Here is a 26,375-nt window from a genome sequence, read left to right on the forward strand (position 1 = left end):
TTAGAGACTTTCAGCTTTCTTTTTGTAACTATCTAGGATGCTGGTCAAGTCTGACAATAGGTCTTCAGACATGAATTCTTCATAGTCTCTGTAAATTTTCACATTCTGTTCATCTAGGTATTTCTAGAAAAGAGATACAGAAAGCTTTATTAGCTCTATCGTGGTCTGTCTTGTACTGATTCTGCTAAAGCATTTTAATCAGTCATTACACAGGTTAACTGATTTCAGTTAAAACACTTTCCTGAAAGACATCTACCAGAAGAAGGTTTAACCTGACAGGATGTTACTGCTTAAACTTAATGATCAATATTTATATCAAAGGTTTTGTCAGAAAATTTAACTAGAATCCAGGAATTCAGTGCAGCAGCTAAATAACTGATACTTCCTTACAAAGAGTAATTTCTTGTTTCCAAGTGTTTAACTGCAAATGTCTCTAGAGAGATTTAATTCTGACTATCAAATTTTAGCTTACCACTATAGATGCTATATGAGTAGCAACTGCTTCTATAAGACGACTCAAGTTAGCACCAATCTTTCTCTTCTCTTCTGTTGTTGTTTGCAAAACAACTTGATATCTAAAAGGTAAAGATACTCAGGTCATGTCTGTAATTAGGGAATTCCTGACATTTAAAACAATCACTTCAAGTTTGATTTATCATCATGTTTAGCCATACATTTTTTCCTATTAGTATTGATTTGAACCAATTTAGAATATATTAACACTCAAGTTAAAAAAAACAACAACAACAAAAACCTAAAACAAACAAACAAAAAAACCAAAAAACACAAAGCCCCCCCAAGACTATATTGAGCCAGCCTTTGAAGCATAAAATTGTTGCCATGGAAGTTTGGAAACAAATTAATTTCTTTGTTTAAAGAAAGTTACATGGAGAACAAGAGTTCTAATACAGCAGACAAATACTCTAGCAAAAGACTGTTGAGAAATCTCTTAGTTGTTAACTTGAGAAATTAATGCACTGAGATAGATACATGCTGAAACAACTTTGTTACATTCAAGAGAATATCCTTATCCTTAAAAGTCAAAATAAACAAGGCAAACATGGAAGTTATGAGTCTTACTGTCGTTGGAGATCATGCAATTCATTTGTGGCTTCACTGAGACCTTCATAGACACCACTCTCAAGCAGCTGTTTATGCTTCTTCAACGATTCCAGTTCACTTGCACATTTTTGCTCTTCCTCTTCTATCTCCTATAGTCATAAGGAAAGAGAAGAAAAAAATGGCATTGCTCAGGAATAATTTGGATTATTTTTCTTCTTTCTATTGCCTGATTACATCCTAATGCTTGAATTCAAAATTAACACAAGTAACTCCAAGTTCAGAATTCAAAAAAAATCCCTAAGGACATTCTTCCCCAACCTGAAGTTTCTGCTATTTTCTGTATCATCCCCATCCCAGAATAAGCCTAACCATCTCTTTATACACCTCAAACCATATTTAAAAGGTCTGTGTTGCAGCTATTTTCCCTTCAGAGTTAAACTCAGAAAGTGCTGTTTAGATAGTCTAAATAGATTACAAATGGCACATTATGAACAACTGTTTCTAGGTTAAAAAAATATAACCACATTTGAGTAGGAAAACAGTTTTTCCATTTTGTCTGAAAGAACGTACAATTCCAAGTAATCATCTCTTCAAGGGGAATGACACTGTTGATGCTATACAAGCCACAAAACCAAACAAAATTGTACCATCAACTCAACATGCAATTCTAATAGATTACTGAAACATCATTCTTCAAAAATAATTTTAATACTTAAGACTTACAAACAGCCTTTTAAAAATTACAAGAGGAATTACATGACTATGTCTTATTATAAACATCCAGTGGCAACTATGTATTTTATGAGCTCGAGAGACAAGTTTATGCAAGAGCACAGATCAAAAGCTAAATTTCATGTGGTTTTGAAAAATATATACAAAATTAGTTGCCTTTAGACAACTCAGCAGGTATTAGCAGTGAAATAACCCTGTTTCACAGCTATAGGATAGGAATTTGGATTTATATGAGCATATATGGTAAACACTGGCTTAGTTCAAAGAACCTTTTTCTGCAGAGCACCACAGCCCTACCAAAACAGTGTTGTCAAAGAAGTTGGGAAGTACCAAAATAACCACTGAGATGTTAGCAGAGAGGACTATGTTTTGTTGCTGAACTGTGAATGGGGAAAAGGATAGGGACTGCTGGGAAAGGAAGCTAAAGCAAGCAACAGTTTGAGATCATTAAAGCAATTTAGCATGCTTTTCCTCAATCAGTGTTTTCCTTAGTTTTTACAGAAGCTGATTAAACACATTTACTAAAAACTGTAAATGTATTTTTTTATATACAAGTTGATTAGATGAGGCAGATACTGTTAATTCTAAAATCTCCTCCAAGCACATGCTTGGAGACATCCTGAGGTCAGATGATTGTTGGTGCTTTTATTACAGGATGCAGTAATTTATGATTTACAGCATCTGCTACAGTATCATGCCAGATACTTTCTTACAAGAAAGTGAAAACTGATTCAGTTAAGGTGGCAGACAAATCACTTTTCTGAAAAGACTGAAAAAATCGTGTAAGAGGAAGCAAAGAAGGCAAAGGCAGAAGCACAAACAAAAATGCAACCCAAAAACTTATCTATAAGCACAAAGATTAAGGATAACAGTATCATTAAGGATAATTTGTCATCAAGCTGTAAGAAGTTCTACCTTAAGCTTCTGTTGGTAAAGATCATCCATCTTTTCAGCTTCTTCTGTCAGCATTTTCACACTGCGTTTCTTGTCCTCTAGCATTATATTCACCTAGGATGAAAACATCACCAAGGAAATATGGTTCAAAAAAAATTTCAATATATAAATCCATGCCATCACAAACTACACCTGGTAGCGCTGGTTTTCTACACCTGGTAGAAAAAACAAACTACGCTAGGCTGGGATGGCATTACCTTTCTTCATGGCAGCCTGTATTATACTTTGTTTTGGATAAGGGCTAATACAGTGCTCTGGCTGCTGCTGAATGGTACTAGCACAGCATTCCAAGGCTGCCTATCCCTCATATGGCCCCTCACTGAGTAGGGTGGGGATGAGCAAGGGACTGGGAAGGTGTGTAGCCAGGCCAGCTGACCAATAGGATATTCCATACCACATAACATCATGCTCAGCAATAAGAACTGAGGTAAAGGTAGAAGAATGAGGAAATAAAATTCTCCTTGCAATCCATCCCAAACCCAAAATTGCTAAAAATCTTCCCGATGACAATTTGTCAGTGATGGTAAGCCACATAATCGACTGGAATGGGAAACTTACTAAAAACAAGTATTTCCAATGTTTATGGTCAAATATATGTAAGCTACATAAACTTTAATTCAGGGAATACACAATATTTCAACCAACAAAGACCCCAATTCTTAGAAAAACTTCTAGGTTCCATCACAAATAAAGCAGTTTTCTCACAGCTTCTCCCCCTCTGCTTGTCCTCAGAAAACCCCCAACCAATCCAAAAAACCACCCCAACACACCACACCACACTTCACCCATGTAAAAGGTTGAATGAAAGCAGCAGATAAGGTTTTAGGCTTGATATCTTAGTCCTCATCTTCATTAACCAACACACCTGTTCCAAAGTATCTTCCAAAGTCATTTTCCGTTGAGTAGCTTTACTAATTTCCTCCTCAGTCTCATTGATGATCTCCATGAGGGGGGCCTGTAATACATATACAAGAAGATTCGACAACTGCAATTTGCTTATTTGAATCAAGATGCACCCCAGTACATCTTTTCCTTTTATTTTTTTTAGGCTGCTGTATTCTCCAATACCAAATCTCTTTCATATACTACAACGTCATTACAGTGACTCATCACATAGGCTTTTCAATGACATTTCATTGTGAGATTGAGAGACCTTTGCAGCATTTCCAAAGAAACACATTTTTTTTGTGAGTGGCAGCTAAAGCCTTCAGTGTTGACTCTACTTACCTTGATCTGAGTTCTGTATTTGACTAGGCAATTTGGTCCTGCCTCAGGATTAAACTGAATCTCAAAGTCGTGGCCTTTGGAATTCTCAGCACTTACTGGAATTAATTTCAGCTTTCGAGCCAGTTTATGATACTCTGCCAGTTGCATTTCAATCTGCTCAGAAGAAAAAAGGGCAGAAATCATAGAAGAGATAGAAGTGAAAAGCTTTGCAATTCATATAAGTTCCTAAGTTGCTCTCTATAGACATGATTCCTTGTTACACCACAGTATTCAAGAGTTGTATGTAACGCCAGTCCAGCAGTTTGCTGCATTAGGTACTGTTTTATGATTCCTTCAGAGTTTGCTCAGCCAGGTTTCTCAGTGTACATGGCTGACACTGAACAGTTTCACCTGCAGTTTTCCACATTCATCTGCCATAATTCTTCCTGCCACAATTTTTTGAGAAAACATACTGGAAAATAATACTAAATCAATAACCAGTCATCATGTCATTATGCCTTCTCTCACTAGTTTTGACAGGAAATGCCACACAGCCACACATCATTACTACCAACTAACTTAAACATGCCTCTAAACAAAGCTTATTAAATGCTCCTACTTCTAATTAATGAGTGCTATTTATATGCCAACATTAAAAAACCCAGGGTTTTTTCCAGTTTTATGTGCTTCATACTTGTACATGATGATTTAAGTTAATAAAAGTGCTTGATAAAGGGTAAGTGTCTTGGCATCACTTTATGATGCTTGTATCCCCAATCATCTGTTTTATGTTGAATATTGAGTTCTACATCTTTAAGGCTGGTTCCAGGAGTGAAGGGAGAGAGAAGAGGTGCAGAGTTTGTTATCAGAGACTGCACTTGCTCCCCCACATCCTTCACACAGACTGGGGTTATCTGCAGTGAACTGCAGAAGATAACTCTCCTTTGCTTTTGGTTAATTTTCTGGCTAGCTGAGGCATAGAAGTTCCCTGGACTGGTTTTTTTCCCCCTTTTTCTTGGAATTGTTTGAACCTTCTCTGGACTGAAAACCCAGAAGAACACCAGGAGCTCACAGCTGTGTCCCACCAGGCCTGGCCTGGGCTGTGACATTTCCCAGCTCTGGAGGGACTGAGAACAGACCGAGTGAGCCGGGCTGCAGCCCACGGAAGGGACTCTGCTGAATTTGTCATCTCTTTGGATGGGCGAGAGGTTTTGCTGTTTAGTATTGTTCATTTTTGCATTGAGAAGTGCTTTGCCTGTTAAATAAACAAGTTTTTTCTTTCACTTCTCTCCAAGAAAATATTTTCCCTAAACTAGTCAGGGGAAGGACTACTTGAATCTGTTTCCCAAGAGGACCTAATTCAGATGGTTTCCTCCCAGATTTGCCCTAAACGAAGACAGTAACCCTACCAGATATATTTGAAACCTTTTTTCTTTAGTTCTCCAATTGGCAAAGCAGAAGTTTTTAAATCCCATCACTTACAGTACTATAATTTTCATTCTGTTTGAAGGACTCAAACTCAGCCCTTGAGAGATGTTACAACTTCTATGAAAAGAACTAATCAGGCCCTAAATGCATGCAAAGCTATTGATTTAAATTCACTAGTTTTGCCTTACTTCCTTGCTCTGAAATATTAACATTAGCCTGAAATTTCTTGTGTTATCAAAGCAATGGTATGCTGATGTCATCAAAGCTCTTAATGCTATAGCAGTGAGAGCTGAAAGTGCTTCATATTCTACCTACATCTCTTATGATGCAGAAGAAAAAAAAGAATATTTTCATTTATCACAAAATAGAAAAAGGGGTGGAAAAAGGAGCATTTTTCAGAGATATTGCAAACAGAGGCCATACTTGTCAGTTTTGCCTGGTTAGATACTTGTATGGTGTTAGATTATTTAGGAAAGAAATTATCAAGACTCCAATTTTAAGCTTGCATGATGAAAACTTACAACCATCTCTGAGTATAGTGGGATTTTCACATACCGCCTCTTTATTCCTAGCATACTTTAGCTCTTCATTCCACAGCTGATTTTGTTCTGCTTCCAGTTCCTTAGTGAGCTTATTAATGGTTTGCTGCAGTTCATTTCTCTCATGTTTCATTCTCTCAATGTCCGCAGATGAGTACTTTTGGTTATCTAAGATGTGCCGGAGCCGTGCATTCTCCTGCTTCATTGCTTCTACCTCCGTTTCTAAATTCACAAAACATTTGTGAAATGGACATAAAATACCAGCCTACATACAAAAACCTCACCTCTGTATTTCATGAGTTAATAATTATTATATATCATTATAGTTTCATTACTCTGGTATATAAAGAGCTATTAGACAAACAAAATCTTTATCAGCAGTCCATTCTGGAAAGTTTATTTGCAGCATCATCCTGCTCCAGGCATCTTGCTCTATCCTCAAGCTAAGAACTACAGTTATTTGAAGACTACCTCTAGCTTCACTGTCCTGACTGTGATCAAGGCCTCCTTACCTGCTGTCTCAACTTCATCATTAAGACTTCCCTGTTTTTGATCGAGGATGGCTATATGAGATTCCAGATTGGCCAAATAAGCCTGGTATTTCTGGACATCTGCTTGAAGAGATGATTTCACGTTTCGTAGTGTTACTCTACGATCCTAGGAAATGGGTGAAAAGAACAACCACTCTCAGATGAATATAAAATAATGACTTAACTTTCCAGACAAGACAGTAGAGAAATTGGTCACTATCAATAGCACAAATATAAAACTAAAGAACTTGAATAATTTTTTATCTCTGGGACAGCTGAGTCAAGTCAACCACCTTTAAATTAACAGCAAGTAAGTCTGAAAAGATTCCTACATTTCAGCATTAAGTGTCTCATTTGCATCTGACACTCCATTTAGACAATTCTTACTACAGGTAGTTCACAACTTAACTCTAATAATATATGGAGGGCAGAAAAAACTAGGGCATGGAAAGCCAGGAATAAACCCAGCACATCCTGCAGTTGGCAGGAGTCTTAATTTGCCATCTGCACAACCACTAACCCCTTTTTAAACTCATGATGCATTAAAAGCAGAATCTGGCTTTTCAAGCAAAATATCTTCCATAAAATATATTGTTACCACTGAATGTCATGTGTCATATCAACACCTTTGGAAAACAATGTTGAAATTTATATTAGAGAAATAGCTGAAGTATTTTATTAATATTTCAATCAATAGAAGACCTTATTACCTGGAAATACCTGCATTATCAACAAATAGTGACTGAAGACTCCACAGAAAAAGCCTTGTTCTATAATGATATAAAGTCCATAAAAACCCGGCCTAATTAAAATCTCAAAGCACTGAAAAATTTCCATTTGTTATGTATAATAACTAACTATCTTCATTCAGAAATGGTCAACAACATAAAATTCAACTCCACCATAAAAACAGAGACCCAATTTACTAACCGGCTCGCTTTCCTTTTCTTTTTCTAATCTTGCAATCTCTTCTTGAAGTCTTTTGTTTTCAGCTTCTAAACTTTCCATGTGGAATTGATCTATATTAAATAAATCCTCTGTGGGAAAGCGGGAGAGAGCGTGGGGTTACAAATTAATCTCACTTAATATCACCACCTATTTTGGGTATCTGAACTTTAGCTACTGCACAGTAAATACCCATTATCTGGACAATTATTTTACACTACAGAAATAACTGAAAACAGCCAAGAAACTTACCAGAAAATCCTTTCATTAAAATACAACCAGGCAAAAACCCCAAAACAAACGAGAAATGGGTTTCTCAGTCCTCAAAGTCATTCCTAAGAGGTAAGGGTTTCCAAACTCTCATACAGCCCACACCACAGGAGAATATAAAAGTCAGGACTACCTTGTGAAGCTAGAACAGATCAAACCTATTTAACGACCTCTTTCTTACCCATATACTTCCTTTGCTTCTTGAGACATCTTTTCCCTAACTTCACTTGGCCTTTGCCAAACAATGGTATGATTATTTTTTCCTAATATCCAGTATCAGTGTTGTAGCTTATTTCCTCTCCAATGGATGGCTCCAGTTTGCAAACAAAGGGCTTTTAGTCTGGCTTTTCATAGGAGAGCAAAGAAAGTAAGAAATGTTTTCCCTTCCTTGTTCTTACATTCTGTTTGGATTTCTGTAGAGGTGGTGAAATGAGTGAGTCAAAACAACCTAATAATTTTCCTCCTCCCTGAAGACAAACACACAGGTGTATGCTGAATCATATATAGGAGCCCTCACAATAGTTTGGAAGTCTTGCAAACTGTTTTCAGAGCTTTCAAAAGCTGAACTTGCTTACTTATCAGGTGTGCATCTTCTGAAAATATTTCTTTTTTTTTAAAATTGTTAACTTTGCCAGACAGAAACAGGAGTCACCTGCATAGATGGAGTTTGCATCTGAAAAATTGTATACTGGTTTTCTGTGACAAAGCCATTAAAAAACAGGTGACACAGCACAGCTAATAGCAGATCAGGACCTATCCATCTGTACTGCTAAAATATATATAAAAGAGCATTAAGTTGAAGTAACTTGAAAGGTACTTAGGAATTTCAGATTCCCTTGGATCACTTTCACTTGTAAACAGAACAAACTGATACTAGGAGAAAAGAAACCAGTAATGCAATTGAATACTTGATTAAAACTTGAAAACTTACTTAATTTTGACTGCACCTCAGCATTCACCTCTTCAAAGGTATCTCTCCCTTTCATGAAAAGATCATAGCACTTCACACAGTAGTCCATGAAAAGCTGAAAACAATTTAAAAAATATTTTATTTCAACAATTCCAAGGCCTGTAAAATACCTGGATTGTCTAAAGCTACTCAATTAGTGGAATTAAACAGACATCAAAAATATCTTTCAATGCTGTGATTGAACTTTTGTAAAATTGAACTTTTTTCCTCCCTTTGAACATAGAATGTCAACAGATTGTATTCAGGCAGAAGAAGGCAGCTATAACTCACATGATGAAAGGTCTGAAAATGCTGTATTTTTCTGGGATATTTAACAAGGATTGTAGGTACAATATTTAAGAATGTTTCATCTTGACGCACATGATTCTCTCAGGCCATTTTATAGAAACTGGAGATCTGTTTAACAGACCTCTTCAGTAAATATCACCACTAAAATTCAGATCTGCAGATGTCAAAGAACTCATCTAGAATTAAAGAAAGGTTACCCAGAAAGAATTTACTAGACACTAAGTTACAGATGTTTCAGAAGCAATTACACCAGTATTCTGAATTTTGTATCAACATAAATGCATAAGTGTAAATGTAGAAGAACATATGTAGTTGGAAAGCATTTTTACTTGCCCACCATTCAGGTGGTAACCTTAGTCCAAAATTATGGTTTTACCTGATTTTTGCAATTTTCTAATTAAATCTTTTAGCTATAATGCTACCCCTTCCAAACACCTGTTGTGTGTTAACACTGAGTTAAATCTGAATAGTACTAATAATCTATCGTAAATTAAAAAGAAAGCAAGCTGTTAGATTTCTAAGAGCCTGAATTACATTGCCACCCTATTTTAAGACTCAGAAATAAAGCATTACAACCAATTTTTACTTAGTAAACTGAGTAGATATTGGCAGAAGCCACTATATTTAGAATTAAGTCACTGTCTTTACACTGCACTGCTGTTAACCTCAGAAGTCTCAAGTGCTAAAGCAAAATATACCAGAAATTCTACTAAAATAATAAATAGCACAATGATTCCTTTTCTCCACAAAGTAGAACTGAAACAGTAGATACTTGGAAAATGAGGTATTTCTGTTTAATATCTGGTCTTCATCAATAGACTGGCCATGATGCCTGCTCAGGAAATAGTTGATCAGGCTTTTTATATAATGCTACTCCCTAGAAAGCATTGTGAATATAAAAGGGAACAGAATCTATAAATACATGACACAACAATCTAAACTGTATTTAAATTGTGTTGTTACAGCACATGAGCAATTCTAATTTCCTTTTTATGGTACCTTTCTATGTACAATTCCATCATCAGTCTCTCCTCCCCAGCTCTGTCTGTCATAGAGTGATGGTGCATTTTCCCTGATCGCATTGTACAGCTGAAAAGCAGAGGTGAACACACAATGAACATATGTGAAGACATCCATCAGTTTTCAGATTGGTATATGAAGCAGAGTAACACTGGATTAGGATTTCAGCAAGCAGGTTGGAAAGAGCCTGTGTTGAGTTGACTAAACACACACATGAAGAGGTGTGAACTGGACAGTCAACACTACCAAATTATCTTGTGTCTTTTCAGCAAAAAATTACAGGATTTTCATGGGTGCTCAGTTCAGCAGTGGTGAACTTCTGTCACAGATTCCAAGTTTTGTTCAGACCTGAGCTGGCAGCAACAACACTTACCACTTCTAAAAAACCCAAACAAACCAAACAAAACCAAAATTCAATAAAAACATCCCACCTGAACACAAAACTTGCCACTCTCTCAGAATCACCGGATAAATGAATAATTTCAATTGAAAATTCCATCCTTAGATTTCAAATTTATGAGAGAATGGCAGTTGTCATAATATTTACACTGAAGATACACATTCTATTCAGTGATCATACCTATTAACTTCTCACATTTAATGTATGTATAAGCCAGCATTTCCCCACCTTTTTTCAAGACATGAATTTATCCAGTGCATACATTTACAGAAAAACAATTATCACACTATAACATGAAAAAAATCACTTTAAAAGTTAATGAAACATAAGGCTAAGGGCCAGCTCCCAGCTGACATCTAAGAACATCCACCATTTTCTTTACATATATGTTAGACAAGGAGATTTGAAGAAAATATTTACTAGATCTGTATTGAAACTAACATTCCAGCCTGGAAAGTGGAAATACTTCTCTTAAGACTAATGTTACCTTGACACAATCAATTAACCAAACCAAAGCTGCCACAATCTGAGGCCAGGTGTGGGGTGCACCCACGGTGTACATGGAGCTTTTTGACAAAGCAAAGGGGTACCTATAAGGTCAAAGAAGATACATTTTTAATAGCTGTGGCAGACGGTGATGAAAACAAACCAGCACATTTTGAAAATAAAGCAGCACATTTTTATATGTATATGAAGGCACAGAAGAACAAACTCAATTGTACTCTATACTGGATTTCACAGGAAATAATTTGAATTCTTGCAGCACTGTTTTATTCAATTATCATGGGTTTCTCATTTAAGTGATTCATAGAATACCTTGGTTTGACAGGGATCCCTAAGGATAAAAAAATCCAACTGCCTGCTCCTCACAGGACTGCCTACAACTAAACCAAATGATCAAGGGTGTTGCCCAGATGCTCCTTCAACTCCCAAAACTTCAAGTGAGTTGTTAGAATTAGTCATTTTATCCAGAATTACACTGTCTGTGTAGCAGAGTGTAATCCTTTTCAACATTTCAAGCTTGGTCAGCAGTTTCAAATGTTACAGATAAAACATTTATTAAAATGCTGAGAAGTGAAGAAAACAGACTGACACCTACATTTCAGAAGCCCTGGCACTTTCACACCATAATGGGTTCAAATCTACAGGAGTAAAACACACTTTTTTTTTAATGAGACTGAAAAGTCCCCAATTACTGATAGGCAGAGGATTTTCTTTCTTGGAAAGCATTGGAGCGTTAATGATTTCAAACACTGAACCAATTCAGCAATAAACCACTCAGATACTTAGTGCTTTTTTCACCTCAACAGCTCATTTTTGTTATTTCCAATTTCTGCTTTAAAAGCAGAAAAATTAAAGGAAAACATATTTTAAATGGAATTAATTTGATCCAAAATTCTGGGAAGCTTAGTTCTTAGATTCTAACAGAATGAACAGAAAGGTCTGTAAAAGAAAATTGTGCCTTGTCTTTCATAGTTGTATACAAATAATCAACTAGATTTTACATTACAAAGCAAGATTCCAAGAGCTTATAGTTCTGCAAGTTCAAATTTAAAATGTACAATAGGTGCTGAACATCAGAGAGCAAACCTAGAGCTAAACAAAGGTGAAACAAAACAATTACAACATTATACTTTCAGAGTCTTATGTGAATAAGGAAACCAATCCATTCTCCCCAGCTATCAACGCAGAATTCTTAGCTTTTAAATTTCTAGCCATAGCATATCAATTCAGCCCAGGAGACTAACAATAATCATCTTACCCAAGATCTTTAAAAACTTTGGGAATTTCCTCTTCAAATTTTGAGTCAGGCAATTCATAAGAAGGGCAGAGGAATTTATAGATAAAGGTGAAGATCTTTAAGAAGTCCTTAACTGAGGGAGATTGTAGCGATTTCATGGAAACATTGGGGACATAAGCATTTTCAACAAGGAACTGTGCAAAAGAGACACGGAATACAAGTCACTAAACACAACTTAGAGTTGAAACCAAGAGAAATAACCATTTTGATTAGTACATTTTACCCCTCATAACATACATGCAGAAAAAGTTAATGTTACCTCACAAAGCTTCTTGATACATTGTTGGATGAATGCCTTGTCATGAAGGGGCCTGGGATCCTTTATCTTTTCTGTCCCGAATACACCGTACTGGCTGCTGCGTGACCCTCCAGCCCCACTCACTCTAAGGGCAGACAAACATATGTTTATTAAATAAACTCATATAAACTCTTGTTTAAGTCACAACAATTGCTACATTTATGTTTTCTTTGGATTTGTTATACAAAGTGATACTTGAAATTTTCTCTTAATTTAAGGTGATTGGAAAAACAACATCAACCTGGAAATCACAGTGCCACATGTATAACAAAGGGATTACTGCATCCTAGATTAATACTTGCTTCATTTTATTGAAAGAAAAAAAAACTTTCAGAGAGCAGAAAAATACCCCAAAGATGAAGGGAAAAAAATCATGCTGGTGACTGTAAATAAACATTAAAATATTTAGGGAATATTTAAAAGGAAAAGACCCCTGCAACACTGGGGTCTTATGAAAGAAGATACCCACAACATAGAAAGTCATGAGTAAGGAGAAAGATGATAGATTTTTGGAAGGTTTGCATCTTACAGAGAAGAAACTAGTGCAGAGTATACTTCAGAAGTCATTCTTCCTTAAACAAGAAAATGCATTGAGATATTCTTAAGGTCTGCAGTGCACATCAGTCCCAAAAGAAAAAACAAAAGCTCCCAAAACAATTCTTGCTCTGCAGCACTATTATTTAGTGATCAAGGACCAGAGGAAGGCAGACCTGAAAGTCTGCTTGCCTCAGATCCATTATTTCTTATAATGAAAATCTGTCAAGAAAGAAAAATCCCAAAATTATGGAGGACCATTTTTGTTTTTATTTACAGTGCAGATAATGAAATCCATCCATACCTGCTCCCAAAACAGCTGACTTTTCTTTCTGAAGCTCCAGATGTAGGTTTGCTCATACTCAGCTTCCCAAAGGTGGTTCTGTCCTTCCTGAGGAACAGAGAGAAGGATGCAAGTGACTATTTCTACCAATTCATCTTCTGCTCGTACAAGAGCTATACATGCCCTCATATATTCCTGAGCACCTTCCCCACAGCAACATCTTAGAAGGGTCAGCTGATGCACTCAGCCACCTCCCAGGAAACATGGTACAAAGTGTTACCATTTGAAATGTGACACCGGTACACAAAAAGGTTAAAGCAAGTATTTTTACAAAACTGGAGCATTTGTGCAAACATCCTTGGCTGTAAGGAGCCTTCTTCTCACCGCTTCTTTTTTTTCCCCCCTCAGTTGCTACTCACACACTCAAACACACTATGATAAATCTCTTCAGATTTAGTTCTTATGCTTATTTGTAGCAATGTGATCAAGACTTACATCTGAGGTGTTTGAAGACCCATCTTGTTGCTATCCTGCACTCTCAGTGCCATCATAGATTGTCGACTGCTGCTTCCAGCAATACTTGAGCTTCGCCTCATTGTGACTCTACTGTAAATTGCAGTCCCTCAGTATCCCAGCAGTATAAGAAAATGCAGGATCCAAGGGTACTGGGGTATTTTCTAAATGTCACAACGATTTTGCAAAGACTCAGAATAAACAAGTAGACCTGTATATTAGACCAAAAAAAAAAAAAAAAAAAAAAGAAAGAAACAAAAAAATTATGTTAGACTCCAGAAATACATAAGAGCAGCCACAGTCTCTTAAATCACTTGTTTTATTGTTGAAAGGGTCCGTGCTTATTCCAAACCTACTGTTTTGCCTTTCTTTATATTTGGTCACTTCAAAATCCCCAGATTCCAAAAGCAAAAGTGCTTGAGAAATTTTTTCAGTTCAGTCCACTGGAAAAAAGGCCACACTACCATGAGTTCACAGGTACTGCTTACAGCACTTCAGCCGTACATCAGCTCCTGACCTGCTCATTCTGAGCCTACCCATTCATTTGCAACTGATCTCCCAATATTATAGCACAATAACTGGAAAACCTATTCTGAGATAATATTTTGGCTCTCTTCAGACCATGAATGCAGAATAGAAATCAAACTGGAATATTAATATAATTGCCCCCACAGGGGTATTAAGGGGGAATTTGAAGTAAACAGAAGTAGGTCAGGAAAAAAATGCCAGCTTCTGCCCTCACAAACGTTCTATCTCATTTGTGGGATGGGCTTAAATGACTGAATTATAACTAATAAAAGTCCTCTCCACTACAAACATTACCACTGCTCACAAACCACAACAGAAGTTTAGCTCAAGTCATTGGGCACCATATTCATGACTTCACTGTGTCTGGGGAAGCAGCTGAATGATTCCATTACTCTAATTGGGCTCACCCACAGAGAGATTGAATTTTCACAAACATAGAAAGTGATTAGCTTCTAGAATAACAGAATCAATTAGGCTGGAAAACACCTGCGAGATCATTAAATCCAACTTATGACCAAACACCACCTTGTAAGCTAGACCATAGCACTAAGTGCTACATCCAGCCTTTCCTTAAAGGCCTCCAGCGACGCTGAGTCCACCGCCATGCTGGTGTTTAAGCAAGCTTAGCACACTCATTCAATGACAGCAGCCCATTCTAGTGAATAATCTTTTCTGTGGAGAAATTCCTACAACTCTCCCACCAAAGCCTGGTTTGAGATCGTGCCTCTCGCTTGCTGCCTGGGAGAAGAGGCCGACCCCCACCTGGCTACAGCCTCTTCTCAGGTGGCTCTAGAGCCATATAAGGTCTCTCATGAGGCTCATTTTCTCCAAGCTAAACAAACCCAGCTCCCACAGCCGCTCCTAGGACTTTTCTCCAGACCCTTCCCCAGCTCTGTTGCCCTTCTCTGGACACACTCCAGCCCCTCAATGTCCTTCCTGAACTGAGGGGGCCCACAACTAGACACAGCACTGGAGGTGCGGCCTCAGCACAGGGGGACTGTCGCTGTCCTGGTCCTGCTGGCCACACTGCTGCTGACATAAGCCAGGATGCTGTAAGAGCGGACTTTGAGCAGAGATTTAAGAGCAATTTGCCAGAGCCAACACGCCAGCAAGCATTAAAAAAAAAAAAAAAAAAAAAAAAAAAAAAAAAAAAAAAAAAAAAAGCGCGCAGGAGCAGGGTAGAGCCGGGCGCAGCTCCACCCGCTGGCCCTGACAGCGCGTCTAAATCGTACAGCAGAAGGTCAGCTCGGGACTCACCGCCGCCGCACGGACACTTGTCCCGCTGGTTGCGGGTGTTGAGGTCGGTATTAGTGTTGGTGCCGCTGCCGCCCCGCTCCCCGCCCAGCCGTTACCGCCGACGATGCCGCCGCCGCCTCCTCGCAATTTCAAATCCGCCCGCCCGGACGTGCCCCAGGGCGTCACCCGGAAGTGCGTCACGGCAGGGCCGTGCGGGCTGGGCAGCGCGGGCAGGAGGAAATAGAGAATAAATAAAGGGGAGGAGGAAATAGAGAATAAATAGCGGGGAGGAAGGAGGAAAGAGAGACTAAATAGCGGGGAGGAGGAAATGGAGAATACATAGAGGGGAGGAGGATCCCAACCCCCGGAAGGGCTCGGGGAAGGGCTATGGCCGTACAGCGACATGGCGGCGCCCGCGGTGAGTGTGTGCCAGGCGTCTGCCGAGCCACGGCGAGCCCCGGGCTTTTCTCCAGCCGCTGAGAGTTTTCCTGGGGAAAAGCCCGAGCTTTCGGTCCCTGCGTGCCCGCGGGGATATGAGTCGGCGCCTGGTCTCAGCAGCGCTGGGGCCGTGGCTGCTCCTGCCCTTGTGCCTGTATTACTGCTCCCGGGTGCCGTCATAGTGATCCTCGTCCGTATCTGTGGTGTGTATATATATGTGTGTGTGTGTGTGTGTGTGTAGATACAGTGTATGCATATGTATATCGTGTGTATATATGCATATATATGTGTGTTTACGTGTGATGCATATAGCGTATGTGTGTATATATAGTGTGCGCATATATGTAGTATGTACGTAGTCTATACAGTATGTGTGCAACGTAATAAATTTATGTAATGTAAATGCATATATATGCGGTGTCTATACAGTGTGTAGATATACACACATATCATATAGTCTTAGATAGTCGTTGTGTCACAGGGTTGCTTTCTGACTTGTTAAAAAGGGCTGGAGTAAGTGCATACCGTATCAAAGTATAAAAAGTCATATAAAATTTGGTTCCTACAAAAAAAGTAGTGGTATAGGGATGAACTTAAAGGGAAAACCAGCTGAAGTTAGAAGTTTCAGCAGTGTGCCCTGTGTGTGCATGGAAATGTTTGTTAGAAGGTAGGTGCTAATTTATTGAAGAGTGATAATTCTGTAAAGTGAATTCTTATAAAAATCCCCGCAGGGGGAGGTCGCTTCAGGAAGTGCGGATGGGTGGTGAAGGCTGTGGCTTCAAGGAGCTGACTTTTCATCCTGAAAAGGGGACTTCCGATGTCCGTGGTACATCGTCTGACAGCGGGATGGCTTGTGGATCATCTCTCCTTCATCAACCAGTGTGGCTATGAGATCTGTGACTCCTTTGCACACCCTGGTGGTGTCACTCTCAATACTTCTGTCGCGTCTGCTGAAGACTGTCGCAGTATTTCTACTTCAGCTGCCACCCCCTCATTAAGCAATAGTCATCTTTATGATCCCGGAGAGGCCACAGAAGCAGAATGTAGAAGAGCAAAAATGAGATACGTCTTTCGGGAAGAGTTCTTTGATATTTCTAAGCCCCATATAGCTGCAGCACCTGAGGAGAAGCTGTGTCAGGGATGCCCTGAGGTGAATCTGACAGAAATAAAGGCCAACAGCAACAGAGAGGAATACCAAGAAAGAGCAAAGAGTGACACTGGAAATTCTCTTGCCCCTGCTAGGAAGGTACGTTCTCTGTAACAAAGTAAATTACAGTAAATCCCTTGATAAATAATATACTGTTAATACTGTTTTGCATTCCTGAGTTTTTAGAGGTAGTGTAGAAGAGCGGGAACTTTTGCGGATATTCTTGTACCCTCATGTCAGTAATGTACATTTTGTGTCTTATGAGCAGTGGATTGCTCTGGAAATCTCCTGACACTGCTTGTGGTTAGGTACACAGCCTGAAACTGTGGTAGCTGTTGAGATTGTGCAGATTAGGGAGTTGGGAAGGACAGTATGAATTTACCTCCAGTGTTGTTTAGTACTGTTCCATATGGATAAAAGGAAAGTCACTGGTCTAAACCAATACATGTAATAATGAAGACATTGTTATAATTTTTTTTGCTTTTATTGGTAAGATGCTTGGCAGCTGAAACTTTTTGTATGGGCCCAAAGGAGGCATGAGCACAAAATGTGCACTAGGTACCTTCAGATCCTAGTGCCATGAATAATTTAAAACAGCTTTAAGTCTATGTACCTTGTAAATGCCTGCATCAGGTTAGGTATTTTCAGATCTTTTTGCTTATTTGACTTGTGATAGAGAAAGAGGTAGAAAATTTCTTTTGCTTTTAAAAAGTTATTTTTAAATTCAGGTATGATTGACTTTTTCCTCTCCTTTAATTTCATTGTGGAATGATATGGATTTTTGTTGTGTTTTGCTAATTCTGCAGAAACGTAAAAGGAAATGTGTATTCAACCAAGGTGAACTGGATGCTTTGGAATATCATTCAAAGGTAAGTTGGAAAAAATGTTATTTTGCAAGTACATGCTGCTTGACTTCGGGAATGTGCAGAGGGGAGGGCATTGTTTTTGTAGCTTATTCCGCTGGTGCAAAGAAGGAAGGGAAAAGGAAGGTCAAGCTCTCCACTCTTTATTTGAATTCCTGCTTACAGAGTAGATCTTCTATGTAGATACACATGAAATTGCACCTGAAACATTACAAAGAGCTGAAAGCTGCATTCACAAAGTAACTTGGACTGTTATAGGCTGCTGAACGTTATGTTGTGATGAGTTGAATATAAGGCATTGACTGATTAGAAGTTGGCAGCATAACCCATTCTGTTATGCTCCTCAGTTTCAGGACACTGTGCTGGAGTTACTCAAAGCTTTTGTACCAAATAGGCTTTCAAAGTATCTTATTCTGCAATTGAAATAAAATTTATTCTTTCTCTAACATTTTGTATTGTCCTACTAAAGCATTATGAATGAATTGGAATTTAAGTCTGTATGCTTATTTCAGTGATGTACTGATGAAGATACAGCTGAATTACACTAAAGCATAATAGTGAATTGTAGAAATGCAATCTGTGGGTAATGTCTGAAGTATTCTTACTGTTTTCCCAAATAGTGCTGTGAACCTGAACTAGGAGCTACACTTGCTTTCTTTCCTTTGACAAAGGTGTTAGTCATATTGGGCTTTTTGCTTAAATCTGTTTGGCTTGAACTATGTTTAGATGACTATGCTTTTTTTAATTTCACATGGCAATGATCTTGTAGTAAATGTGTGCAGCTTGCTGATACAGTGTACAGGTCCTGTGATTATATTTGTGGATAAGCTGTGCATGTGCAGAATCCCCTTAAAGGAGAAAACTTTGAAGGGCAGCATCAACTTGAATATGAAAGCATTAAGGCTAAAATAAAATCATTCTACAGTAGAAATGAGGAAAGAAATGAACAAGTTTGTCTTGAACCTTGTGTAACTTCTGATGATATTTGGTGAATATGTGGAAAAGACAGAGTTTGGAAAAAACTGTGACCCCTTTCAGCCTCTTATATCATTCACAGATTAGAAAGCATTGGGTTTTTACTGTATTTGTGTTATTAAAGGTGCTCTGCAAGTCAACCCAGATTATTTTGGCACTTACATCTGTAGACACGTCAAAAATGAACCCAAATAACCCCAGTTTTGTTTCTGCAAGTGAATCTGATGCATTGTTGAATCCATGCATTAATTCAGTCAGTGTCAACACAGGGAACAGTACAAAATATGCTGAATTCCTTCAGCAGTCATTTGTCAAAACTCCTTCTTTGATTGCTTCATAGTCAAGAGGCTTTGTCCACTTTGTCCATCTGTGAGTTAACACATGCTTGTAAGAAGGTATAATTTCTAAAGATATGCTTATTAATTCTGTTGAAGCAGTATGAACTTCTCTTATCACAAACCTAGGTACAAAAAATTTATGACTCTGTACTTTCTGATATCTAGAGGTAGCACTATTAATTTATTAAAAAATAAAACTTTTTCTTCCCCTGCTACTAATCTGGGAATTGTAATAAAGCGTAATTTGTGAAACCCTCTTTTAATCTTGAAGATTCCATAATCAGAAGCTTTTGAAACCATGGTATGTATTTGAAACCATTAATAAAGCCACTGTAACTGACAGTGGAGAAATGGATAAACCCACCTCACTGACAATAAAAATTCATAAAGGCTCCATGATTTGGAAATAAAATGTGTCTCTAAATTTTGTGCAGAGAAGGTGCTGAAGTGAATGACAGTGTATATGGATCCAAGAATTGTGTCATCTTGGACTGACTAACAGAGGTCAGTCAATTATTTGAGAGGTTTGCCTCTTAGAAAAGTTGCAAAAGTCAAATTCTGATACTTTAATTTGATTTACTGGTTGTACTTCTGTATTACTGTAAAATGCATAAACTGTTTTAGGAAGTGAATTGGAATGTGGAAAATTACTGGTTTTTAGATCCCAGTATACATTTCCATTGAAAATATGTTCATGGGCACAGTAACTTGAAATAAAATTAGAATTTTAAATTAAACTTCAGATAATTGCTTTGAAATTTGTTTGGTTGAAACAATGATATTCCACATCTGTTGTCTGAAATGTTTTATTCAGTAGTTTCTGACTGTTTCTTTCTTTAGCCTTCTAATTATTGTAACTTTACCAAAAAATGAAGACCAGCAACTGAAGTTAGCATGGTGTCCTCGTTTTGGCTGAGATAGTTAATTTTCTGCCTGATAGCTGGACAGCTAATGCAGAGTTGATGGAGTGGGAATGCTCAATGACAAATAAACTCAAGTTTTTTTAAAAAGCCCCTGAGTCAACATGTGGGAAGCTAAAGGTAGATATGTTGCCCAAATGTCTGCACCCAAATGCAGCTGCTTTGTCCCTTCCAGTCTGGTCAAGACAGATCAGAAAACATCAAAGATTTTCATTTTGGGTTTAGCATGAGGATAATGTTGACAACAACAATTCAAACATCAGTGTGTTAAGCAGTGCTTCCCTTAAGTCAAGGAGTTTTCAGTTTCCCATGCTCTGCCAGCAAGCAGGTGCACAAAGGTAGCTGAGAGGTAGCATGGCCAGGAGAGGTGACTCAAATTTGCCAAAGGGATATTCCATGCATAGGATGTCATGCTCACGGTATAAACGATGGGAGTTGGCAGGAGCCATGGATTTGCTGCTATGGGATGGGCTGGACATCAGTCAGTAGGTGGTGAGCAGTCATATTGTGTGTCAGTTGTTCTTATTGGGTCATACTTCTCTCTCTCCCACTTATAATAATAGAAGTAATGTTAATAATTTACTTTGTTTCAGTTTTTAAGCTGTTCCTATAGTAGCTCATGAGGTTTGTTTTTCTCCTAGGATTCTTTTCCCCACCAAGGAGTGGAGGCATGTGGTGTGAGTGAATGGCTGTGCTGTGTGGTACTTGGTTGCTGGCTGGGTTATACCAAGACACTCACCTTATTATCATGCCTTGTAGCTTTTGAGCCAGTGATCTCAGTAATTGGTTCCTTTTCCTGCCTGCAGATTGAAAATATTTTGATTTAAGTTGCATTCCCTGGTCAAGTTGATACTTGAAAGATACTTTTTTTTTTTTTTTTTTTTTTTTTTTTGTGACCATACAGGTTAGACAGCTCATTTGGGAAGGCACTTTGCATTTAGTTCAAGAGGGACTCAGAAGTGGTTTTCTTCACCATACTACTGCAAAACTCAGTTGCAGGAAGAATAATGTTCCTCACCACATTGTCTGTGGGTTGGCTGAATTATGTGAAACGGCAAAGCAGTTTCCAGCTGTGAATGAAAGTGACCATCAAGGTGTACGTGTGCTAGAGGAGGAATCCTCCAGTGCAGAGCAGGACCTGCTTTCGTGTGTCATGGAAAACAGCTCAAACTGTGCGAAGATAATTGTGTTAATGGGGCAGAAATACTTGGTACCACCAAAAAGCAGTTTCCTCTTATCTGATATTTCATATTTACAGCCCCTGCTGAACTGTAAGTATCTTTAGCTGTTAGAATTTACCCCTTTTCTCCTTCCCAAGAAGGGTAGTTTATGTCAAGATGACTCAATGAACAGATTTTAATATACAACATCACACTGACAGCAAATGCTGCTGCATTTATCATTATCATGGTGATATTTCTAACTTTGTGCAAATAGGTAAGGGCTTTCAAAGGCATCTTGAGTGGTTAGGAAATCTTGTCATAATGAGATTATTTGTCTCCAGGAGGCTCCTTTTAAACATCTCAGACAAAATACAACAGTTTGTGAGCATGTTCTGAGCTGCTGTCAGCATAGAAGTCATGTAAACACGTTGAATTGGGACTAGCTGTGTTGCTGGGTCCCTGTCTCACAGGATGAGCCTTTAGCATAGGTAGGTCCATGCTGCTGCTGAAGTAGTGTTTTCTGCTGTCTTGGATTTTAGCTAGATCAGACCATGGAGGAGGGGTGAGATAATGCACCTTAAAGCAAATGTTCACTTACTGACTCATCCTGTTCAGTGGCAGGATCTTTTTAGATTGGAATGAGCTGGTTGTGGAACAAAGCCCAACATCCCCCAGGGAAGGTAACAGTTTGAGGGACTGTTGCACACAGCTGGAGGGCAACACCACTTCAGCAAGAGCACCAGTAGCAAGCATGACTTGACTTTTCAGCTGCTGTGTTTCACAGCTGAGAGAATTGGCTTATGCAAAAATCAGTGATGCAGAAATGGGGGGGGGTTTTAGAGTAAACAAGTCTTCTGTAAAAGTAGATTAAAAGCTATCCAAGCCACTATCCCCAGCCCTAAGCTGACAGCATGCATCAGTCTTCAGTGCCATTCCATTAGCTTTCAAATTGACCTTCATTATTATTATTATTGTTATCATTAGTACTACTACTATTACTTTTATTACTATCAGTCACAGCTAGGCTTTATTGGACTGTCTTACAGGAAAGATTGCCTTTGAGCAAGAGCTGGGCATTACTGCTCTATCCTCTAATCAGTAATTTTAGATTTTTTAATTACACATGAGAAGAGAGGAAGCATATGTAACTTAAATGCTATATTTACTGGATTTTGGTTTTTTATTGAGAAGATATTCAGGAGGTAGAATCTTACTGTCTAAATAATAATTTTGCATTTGAAGTCCAGAATCTAGCTAGTTAGCTGTTTTCATCTGTGGGAAAGAAAGACGATTATTATCATTCTGCTACCACTCTGCACAGTTAAGCATGTAAGATTCTCCAAGGAGTTACAGAGCAGTCCAAGAAATCTGAGCAAATACTTTCAAAATAAACAGCAGTGAATGTTAACATAATGCCCTGACTGTAGACTTCTTTTCTGAGTAAGTCTGCTGTCCATTTGAATTCTTATTTTCTTCTTCCCTTTCACCTGCCAAAAGAGAAATATTTCTTGCTGGTCAGTCCACTGTAAGGATACCACCTCCAGTGTTAAATGAATAAGATGAAGTGATGACATTTCATGAACGTCAAATACTATGCTGTTGTTCTTACCATCACACTCAATGAAAGAACAAATATGTTCTCTGGAGAAATAGAATTGAGGACTTCTGTTTCTTCATGGATGTGTTATTCTGTGTCTTCTATCCTTCAGCAAAAGTAAACTCAGCTTCTCCCATGAAAACTCGTTCAGTTCTTTTGCTCTTGTTCATTGATTCCCATTTCATACACTATGTCTAGCTATCTGTCTCTCTTTACCTCCAGTAGTGGAAAACAGTTTTCTGGGGCTGGCTTGAAGCTCTGCATGTCCCTGTTGGCCTGATAGAAGATCAAACAAGACAGGAATCTTGCATTCAGGGCTGTAGCTTTTCACTCTGCTGGGTGCCTCATTACATAGCTTCTGTTGGGAAACTTGAAAAAAGTTTTATTTTTGAGAATTGCACTCTGCTATCCTTTTTTTTCCCTGAAAATCTTGAAGATACTAAAAATTTCTTGGAGGGATCTGACACAGATCACATAAAAGTCCTTTCATTAGGTAATCAGCCTAAAAATACTGAATTTTCTGGATATGGTTATCTGAATTAAAACAAGTCAAAAGTCTTTTAAGTTCTTATTTGGAAAGAAGAAGAAATTTGCAGTTTTGCTGTATATCTGTTTTAACTCGGGCAGTTTTAAAAGCTAATTTACTGTTTTTTTTTTCTTTAATTTCAATTGCCAGACAAGAAAAAATATGATGTAATTGTGATTGATCCACCATGGGAGAACAAGTCTGTTAAGAGGAGTAACAGGTATGTTTTATAGTAAAATCAAACAAACTTGGTCATCATATCTTACAAAGGGTAATTACTTTAATATATTGATCCAATCCAGGACCAGTGTAAGTGTGAGACTGTAGCTTAAACTTGTAAATATTTTGACACATACTTACCTTCAAATCTGTGGACTGACTTAAGTATTTCACTGAAATATGTTGAATTCTTGACATACAAAATACTTTCAAAATTGGATCTTAAATTATCTGGCTGGTGAGAGAATGTTAATCTTTTTCAAAGAAGGTATGGATTCAGCTGTTTTGTAGAGCCCAGATCATGTAGATATTAGTTTGTAATTAATAGGGTTACTTCAGTTGGCATAAAGCGAGATAAATGTGTAAGTATTTCCAGGACTGAAACCTTGCTCAGAAGTTTGAGTGGATTTTTATTTAATTTGAGGTGTAACTTAAAAGCTTCAGTCTAATGTTTAGAAGAATGTGATAATGCAGCATTAAAGTCCTCTGGTGCAATGGGAACTCTGAGTACTGTAGCTTATTAAGTCATTAACTTAAATTTTTATGGGCTTCCTTCATTGCTGAGCAACATCATGTCTATGCCAGTGGAGTCCTCTTGATTACCATAGAATTGTACCTGTTTGAAAGAAGGGTAGGCAGGATATACAGCCTTACAAGTTTCTAGAATAAAGTTCGCTATAAATTTTGAAGTTTGTTATGAAGACATAATTTGAAGATGTAGAGACTGATGAGTAGGTTTTCCTTTGAAAGCCATTCAGAAACCTCTAGAAATTCTGATTCAAATGTCTTCCTTGAGTGTATAAGGTACTCAGAGAAGAATTCTAGTTGCTAGCATAAGTTAGTCATCAAGATCCTCTCTCCCTTGTAAAATAAGCAAATAGTGGAGGAGCTGTCACTGCTCATAATTATCTTGTTGGCAGCTAATCACTGTGAAGTGTTTCTCATCTGGGTGAATCTTTTTTTCCTCTGGACAGTCTAGTATAGGAGGTATTTTGGATTTTATCCTTGTTTACTGTTTCTCACTGTAGCTTTGTGTAGGGTCCTGGGTACCCACATGGTGGCTGCTGCTTTTCAATAGGCAGCATGCTGGTATTTTTGCAATGTGTAAGTTTCACTAACTGCAGGTTATGAATGGTGTAAAATTGCATCATGAAAACAAAAGGGTAGAACAGGACAGGATCTGGAAAGCATCCTAGATTCACTGGTGTAGCATTCAGTTAGCTCAGAAAAGAGCAGAATGGTTTTGAATAACCTAGAGAATTTACTCTACTGTGGCTGATAATTTAAAAAATGAACAACTTCTGAAAATAATTGGAGAAGTTATTTCTTTAATGATCTCTTAGCTGGCCACTCAAATTAGTGTGACTCACTTGTAATTTTCATTCAGGTAAGAGTTTATTATTTGAGGTGAATAGTACTACATTGCCTAAGAAGCTACTGTTCCCTAAATAGCTTTGTTCTAGCACAAAGATGAGAATATTGAGGTACATCTGATAGTTCATAAATGAAACATGGGCTTTTAAATGTCTTCAGAGTCACAAATAATAATGCTTTATTTCGAGGGATAGTTGAAATATGTAGTTCAAGGTTCTGCTCAGTAAAACTGAGGTACATACACAAATGATTATAAAATCCCTCAGAATTGTCCACTGGGTGTCAGTCTTGAACTGTTTTTATGACTTAAATTGTTAGGAGATAATTCTTGAAGTGGCTGGTCTGTGTGATTTTTTTTTTTGTTTTGTTTTGTTTTTTTTTTTGTTTTTTTTGTTTTATCCGTTTGTGTTGCTTTGTGATTTTTATGGTTGGTAAATGCTAATTTGATTTCTCACTGTATTGGCATAGGTACAGCCACTTGTCTTCATGGCAAATCAAGCAGATTCCTGTACCAGCACTAGCTGCTCCAAATTGTCTTGTAGTCACATGGGTGACTAATAGACAGAAGCACTTACGTTTTGTTAAGGATGAGCTTTATCCTCACTGGTCGGTGAAAACACTTGCTGAGTGGCACTGGGTAAAAGTAAGTTCTCAATTTGTTTTGTTGCTTTCCTGGAGACTGAGAAGACTTGCACTGTGACCCTGTATGTTGTTCTAATTTGTCTATTTACTGCCATGTGCTTCTGTATTTGAAAGCTATGATATCATCAGTATCCTCCTTTTTAGCAAGGAAAAGGTCTTGGAAAAATAAGGGATATTAACGTCTTCTGCTGTTTATTTCTGACTCTCTTGTGTCAGATCACTACAGCTGGAGAATTTGTGTTGCCTTTGGATTCTTTGCACAAAAAACCCTATGAAGTTCTTGTACTGGGGAGAGTTCAAGGAGATGTAAAGGAACCCTTAAGGTATGTCAGGATATTTATGGTAAGTGTCTTTTTTTGCTAGGATTCCCTTTGTATGTATCCTTACTCATAATGCAGTATAATGTCCCAAAGTCTCTTGGCTGCTTGTGAACCTAAAGGTAGCCTGATTAGCTTTGGAGTGAGTGCCTTAGTGAGATTAAAAAAAGGAACCCCCTGTCTGTTCCTTGCATCTGCTGTCTTGGGCAACTGTCTTGGACAAAAGTCTTGTGGACAGGACTTCCTTTGCTGACAGGTTCGTTTGGACCATGAGTCCTTGGCACAGGCTGATGCCACTTTGGGATGCTGTTATTGTTCT

At 38.1% G+C, this 26,375-nt stretch overlaps 2 protein-coding genes across 5 annotated transcripts in view; one reads left to right on the forward strand and one right to left on the reverse strand.

Moving 5' to 3' along the window:
• On the reverse strand, positions 1–15,634 carry NDC80 (NDC80 kinetochore complex component). Its single transcript, XM_062488302.1, has 17 exons — positions 15,559–15,634; positions 13,756–13,984; positions 13,282–13,368; positions 12,405–12,528; positions 12,107–12,279; positions 10,832–10,934; positions 9,924–10,013; positions 8,598–8,691; positions 7,382–7,488; positions 6,434–6,578; positions 5,938–6,143; positions 3,976–4,128; positions 3,614–3,703; positions 2,710–2,802; positions 1,081–1,211; positions 473–575; positions 1–123 (listed from the first exon to the last, which is right to left on the reverse strand). Exons 2-17 carry the CDS (start codon positions 13,854–13,856, stop codon positions 1–3), a joined length of 1,923 nt encoding a protein of 640 aa, XP_062344286.1. The 5' UTR covers positions 13,857–13,984; positions 15,559–15,634.
• Positions 15,519–26,375, forward strand: part of METTL4 (methyltransferase 4, N6-adenosine) — a 20,439-nt gene continuing 9,582 nt past the window's right edge. For 2 of the 4 annotated variants that reach the window (XM_062488304.1, XM_062488313.1), the window contains exons 1-7: positions 15,519–16,178; positions 16,707–17,221; positions 17,929–17,991; positions 21,123–21,489; positions 23,655–23,724; positions 25,566–25,740; positions 25,956–26,062. In XM_062488304.1, coding sequence (XP_062344288.1) covers positions 16,793–17,221; positions 17,929–17,991; positions 21,123–21,489; positions 23,655–23,724; positions 25,566–25,740; positions 25,956–26,062 — 1,211 coding nt within the window. In that variant the 5' untranslated portion in view covers positions 15,519–16,178; positions 16,707–16,792. Of the gene's footprint in view, positions 16,179–16,706; positions 17,222–17,928; positions 17,992–21,122; positions 21,490–23,654; positions 23,725–25,565; positions 25,741–25,955; positions 26,063–26,375 lie in introns of those variants that run through there. The other 2 variants (XM_062488305.1, XR_009933029.1) reach the window with 2 other exon arrangements.

The sequence above is a fragment of the Cinclus cinclus genome, chromosome 1 (assembly GCF_963662255.1).
Source record: "Cinclus cinclus chromosome 1, bCinCin1.1, whole genome shotgun sequence".
Taxonomy (NCBI): domain Eukaryota; kingdom Metazoa; phylum Chordata; class Aves; order Passeriformes; family Cinclidae; genus Cinclus; species Cinclus cinclus.

Excerpts from the sequence above, each read along its gene's own strand:
- NDC80 (XM_062488302.1), bottom strand. The coding sequence starts at position 13,856 with ATGAGGCGAAGCTCAAGTATTGCTGGAAGCAGCAGTCGACAATCTATG. Across the intron at positions 12,280-12,404 it reads GTATCAAGAAGCTTTGTGAG|TTCCTTGTTGAAAATGCTTA; the intron begins GTAACATTAACT and ends TCTTTTGCACAG. Across the intron at positions 1,212-2,709 it reads TTTACCAACAGAAGCTTAAG|GAGATAGAAGAGGAAGAGCA; the intron begins GTAGAACTTCTT and ends TTATGACTATAG.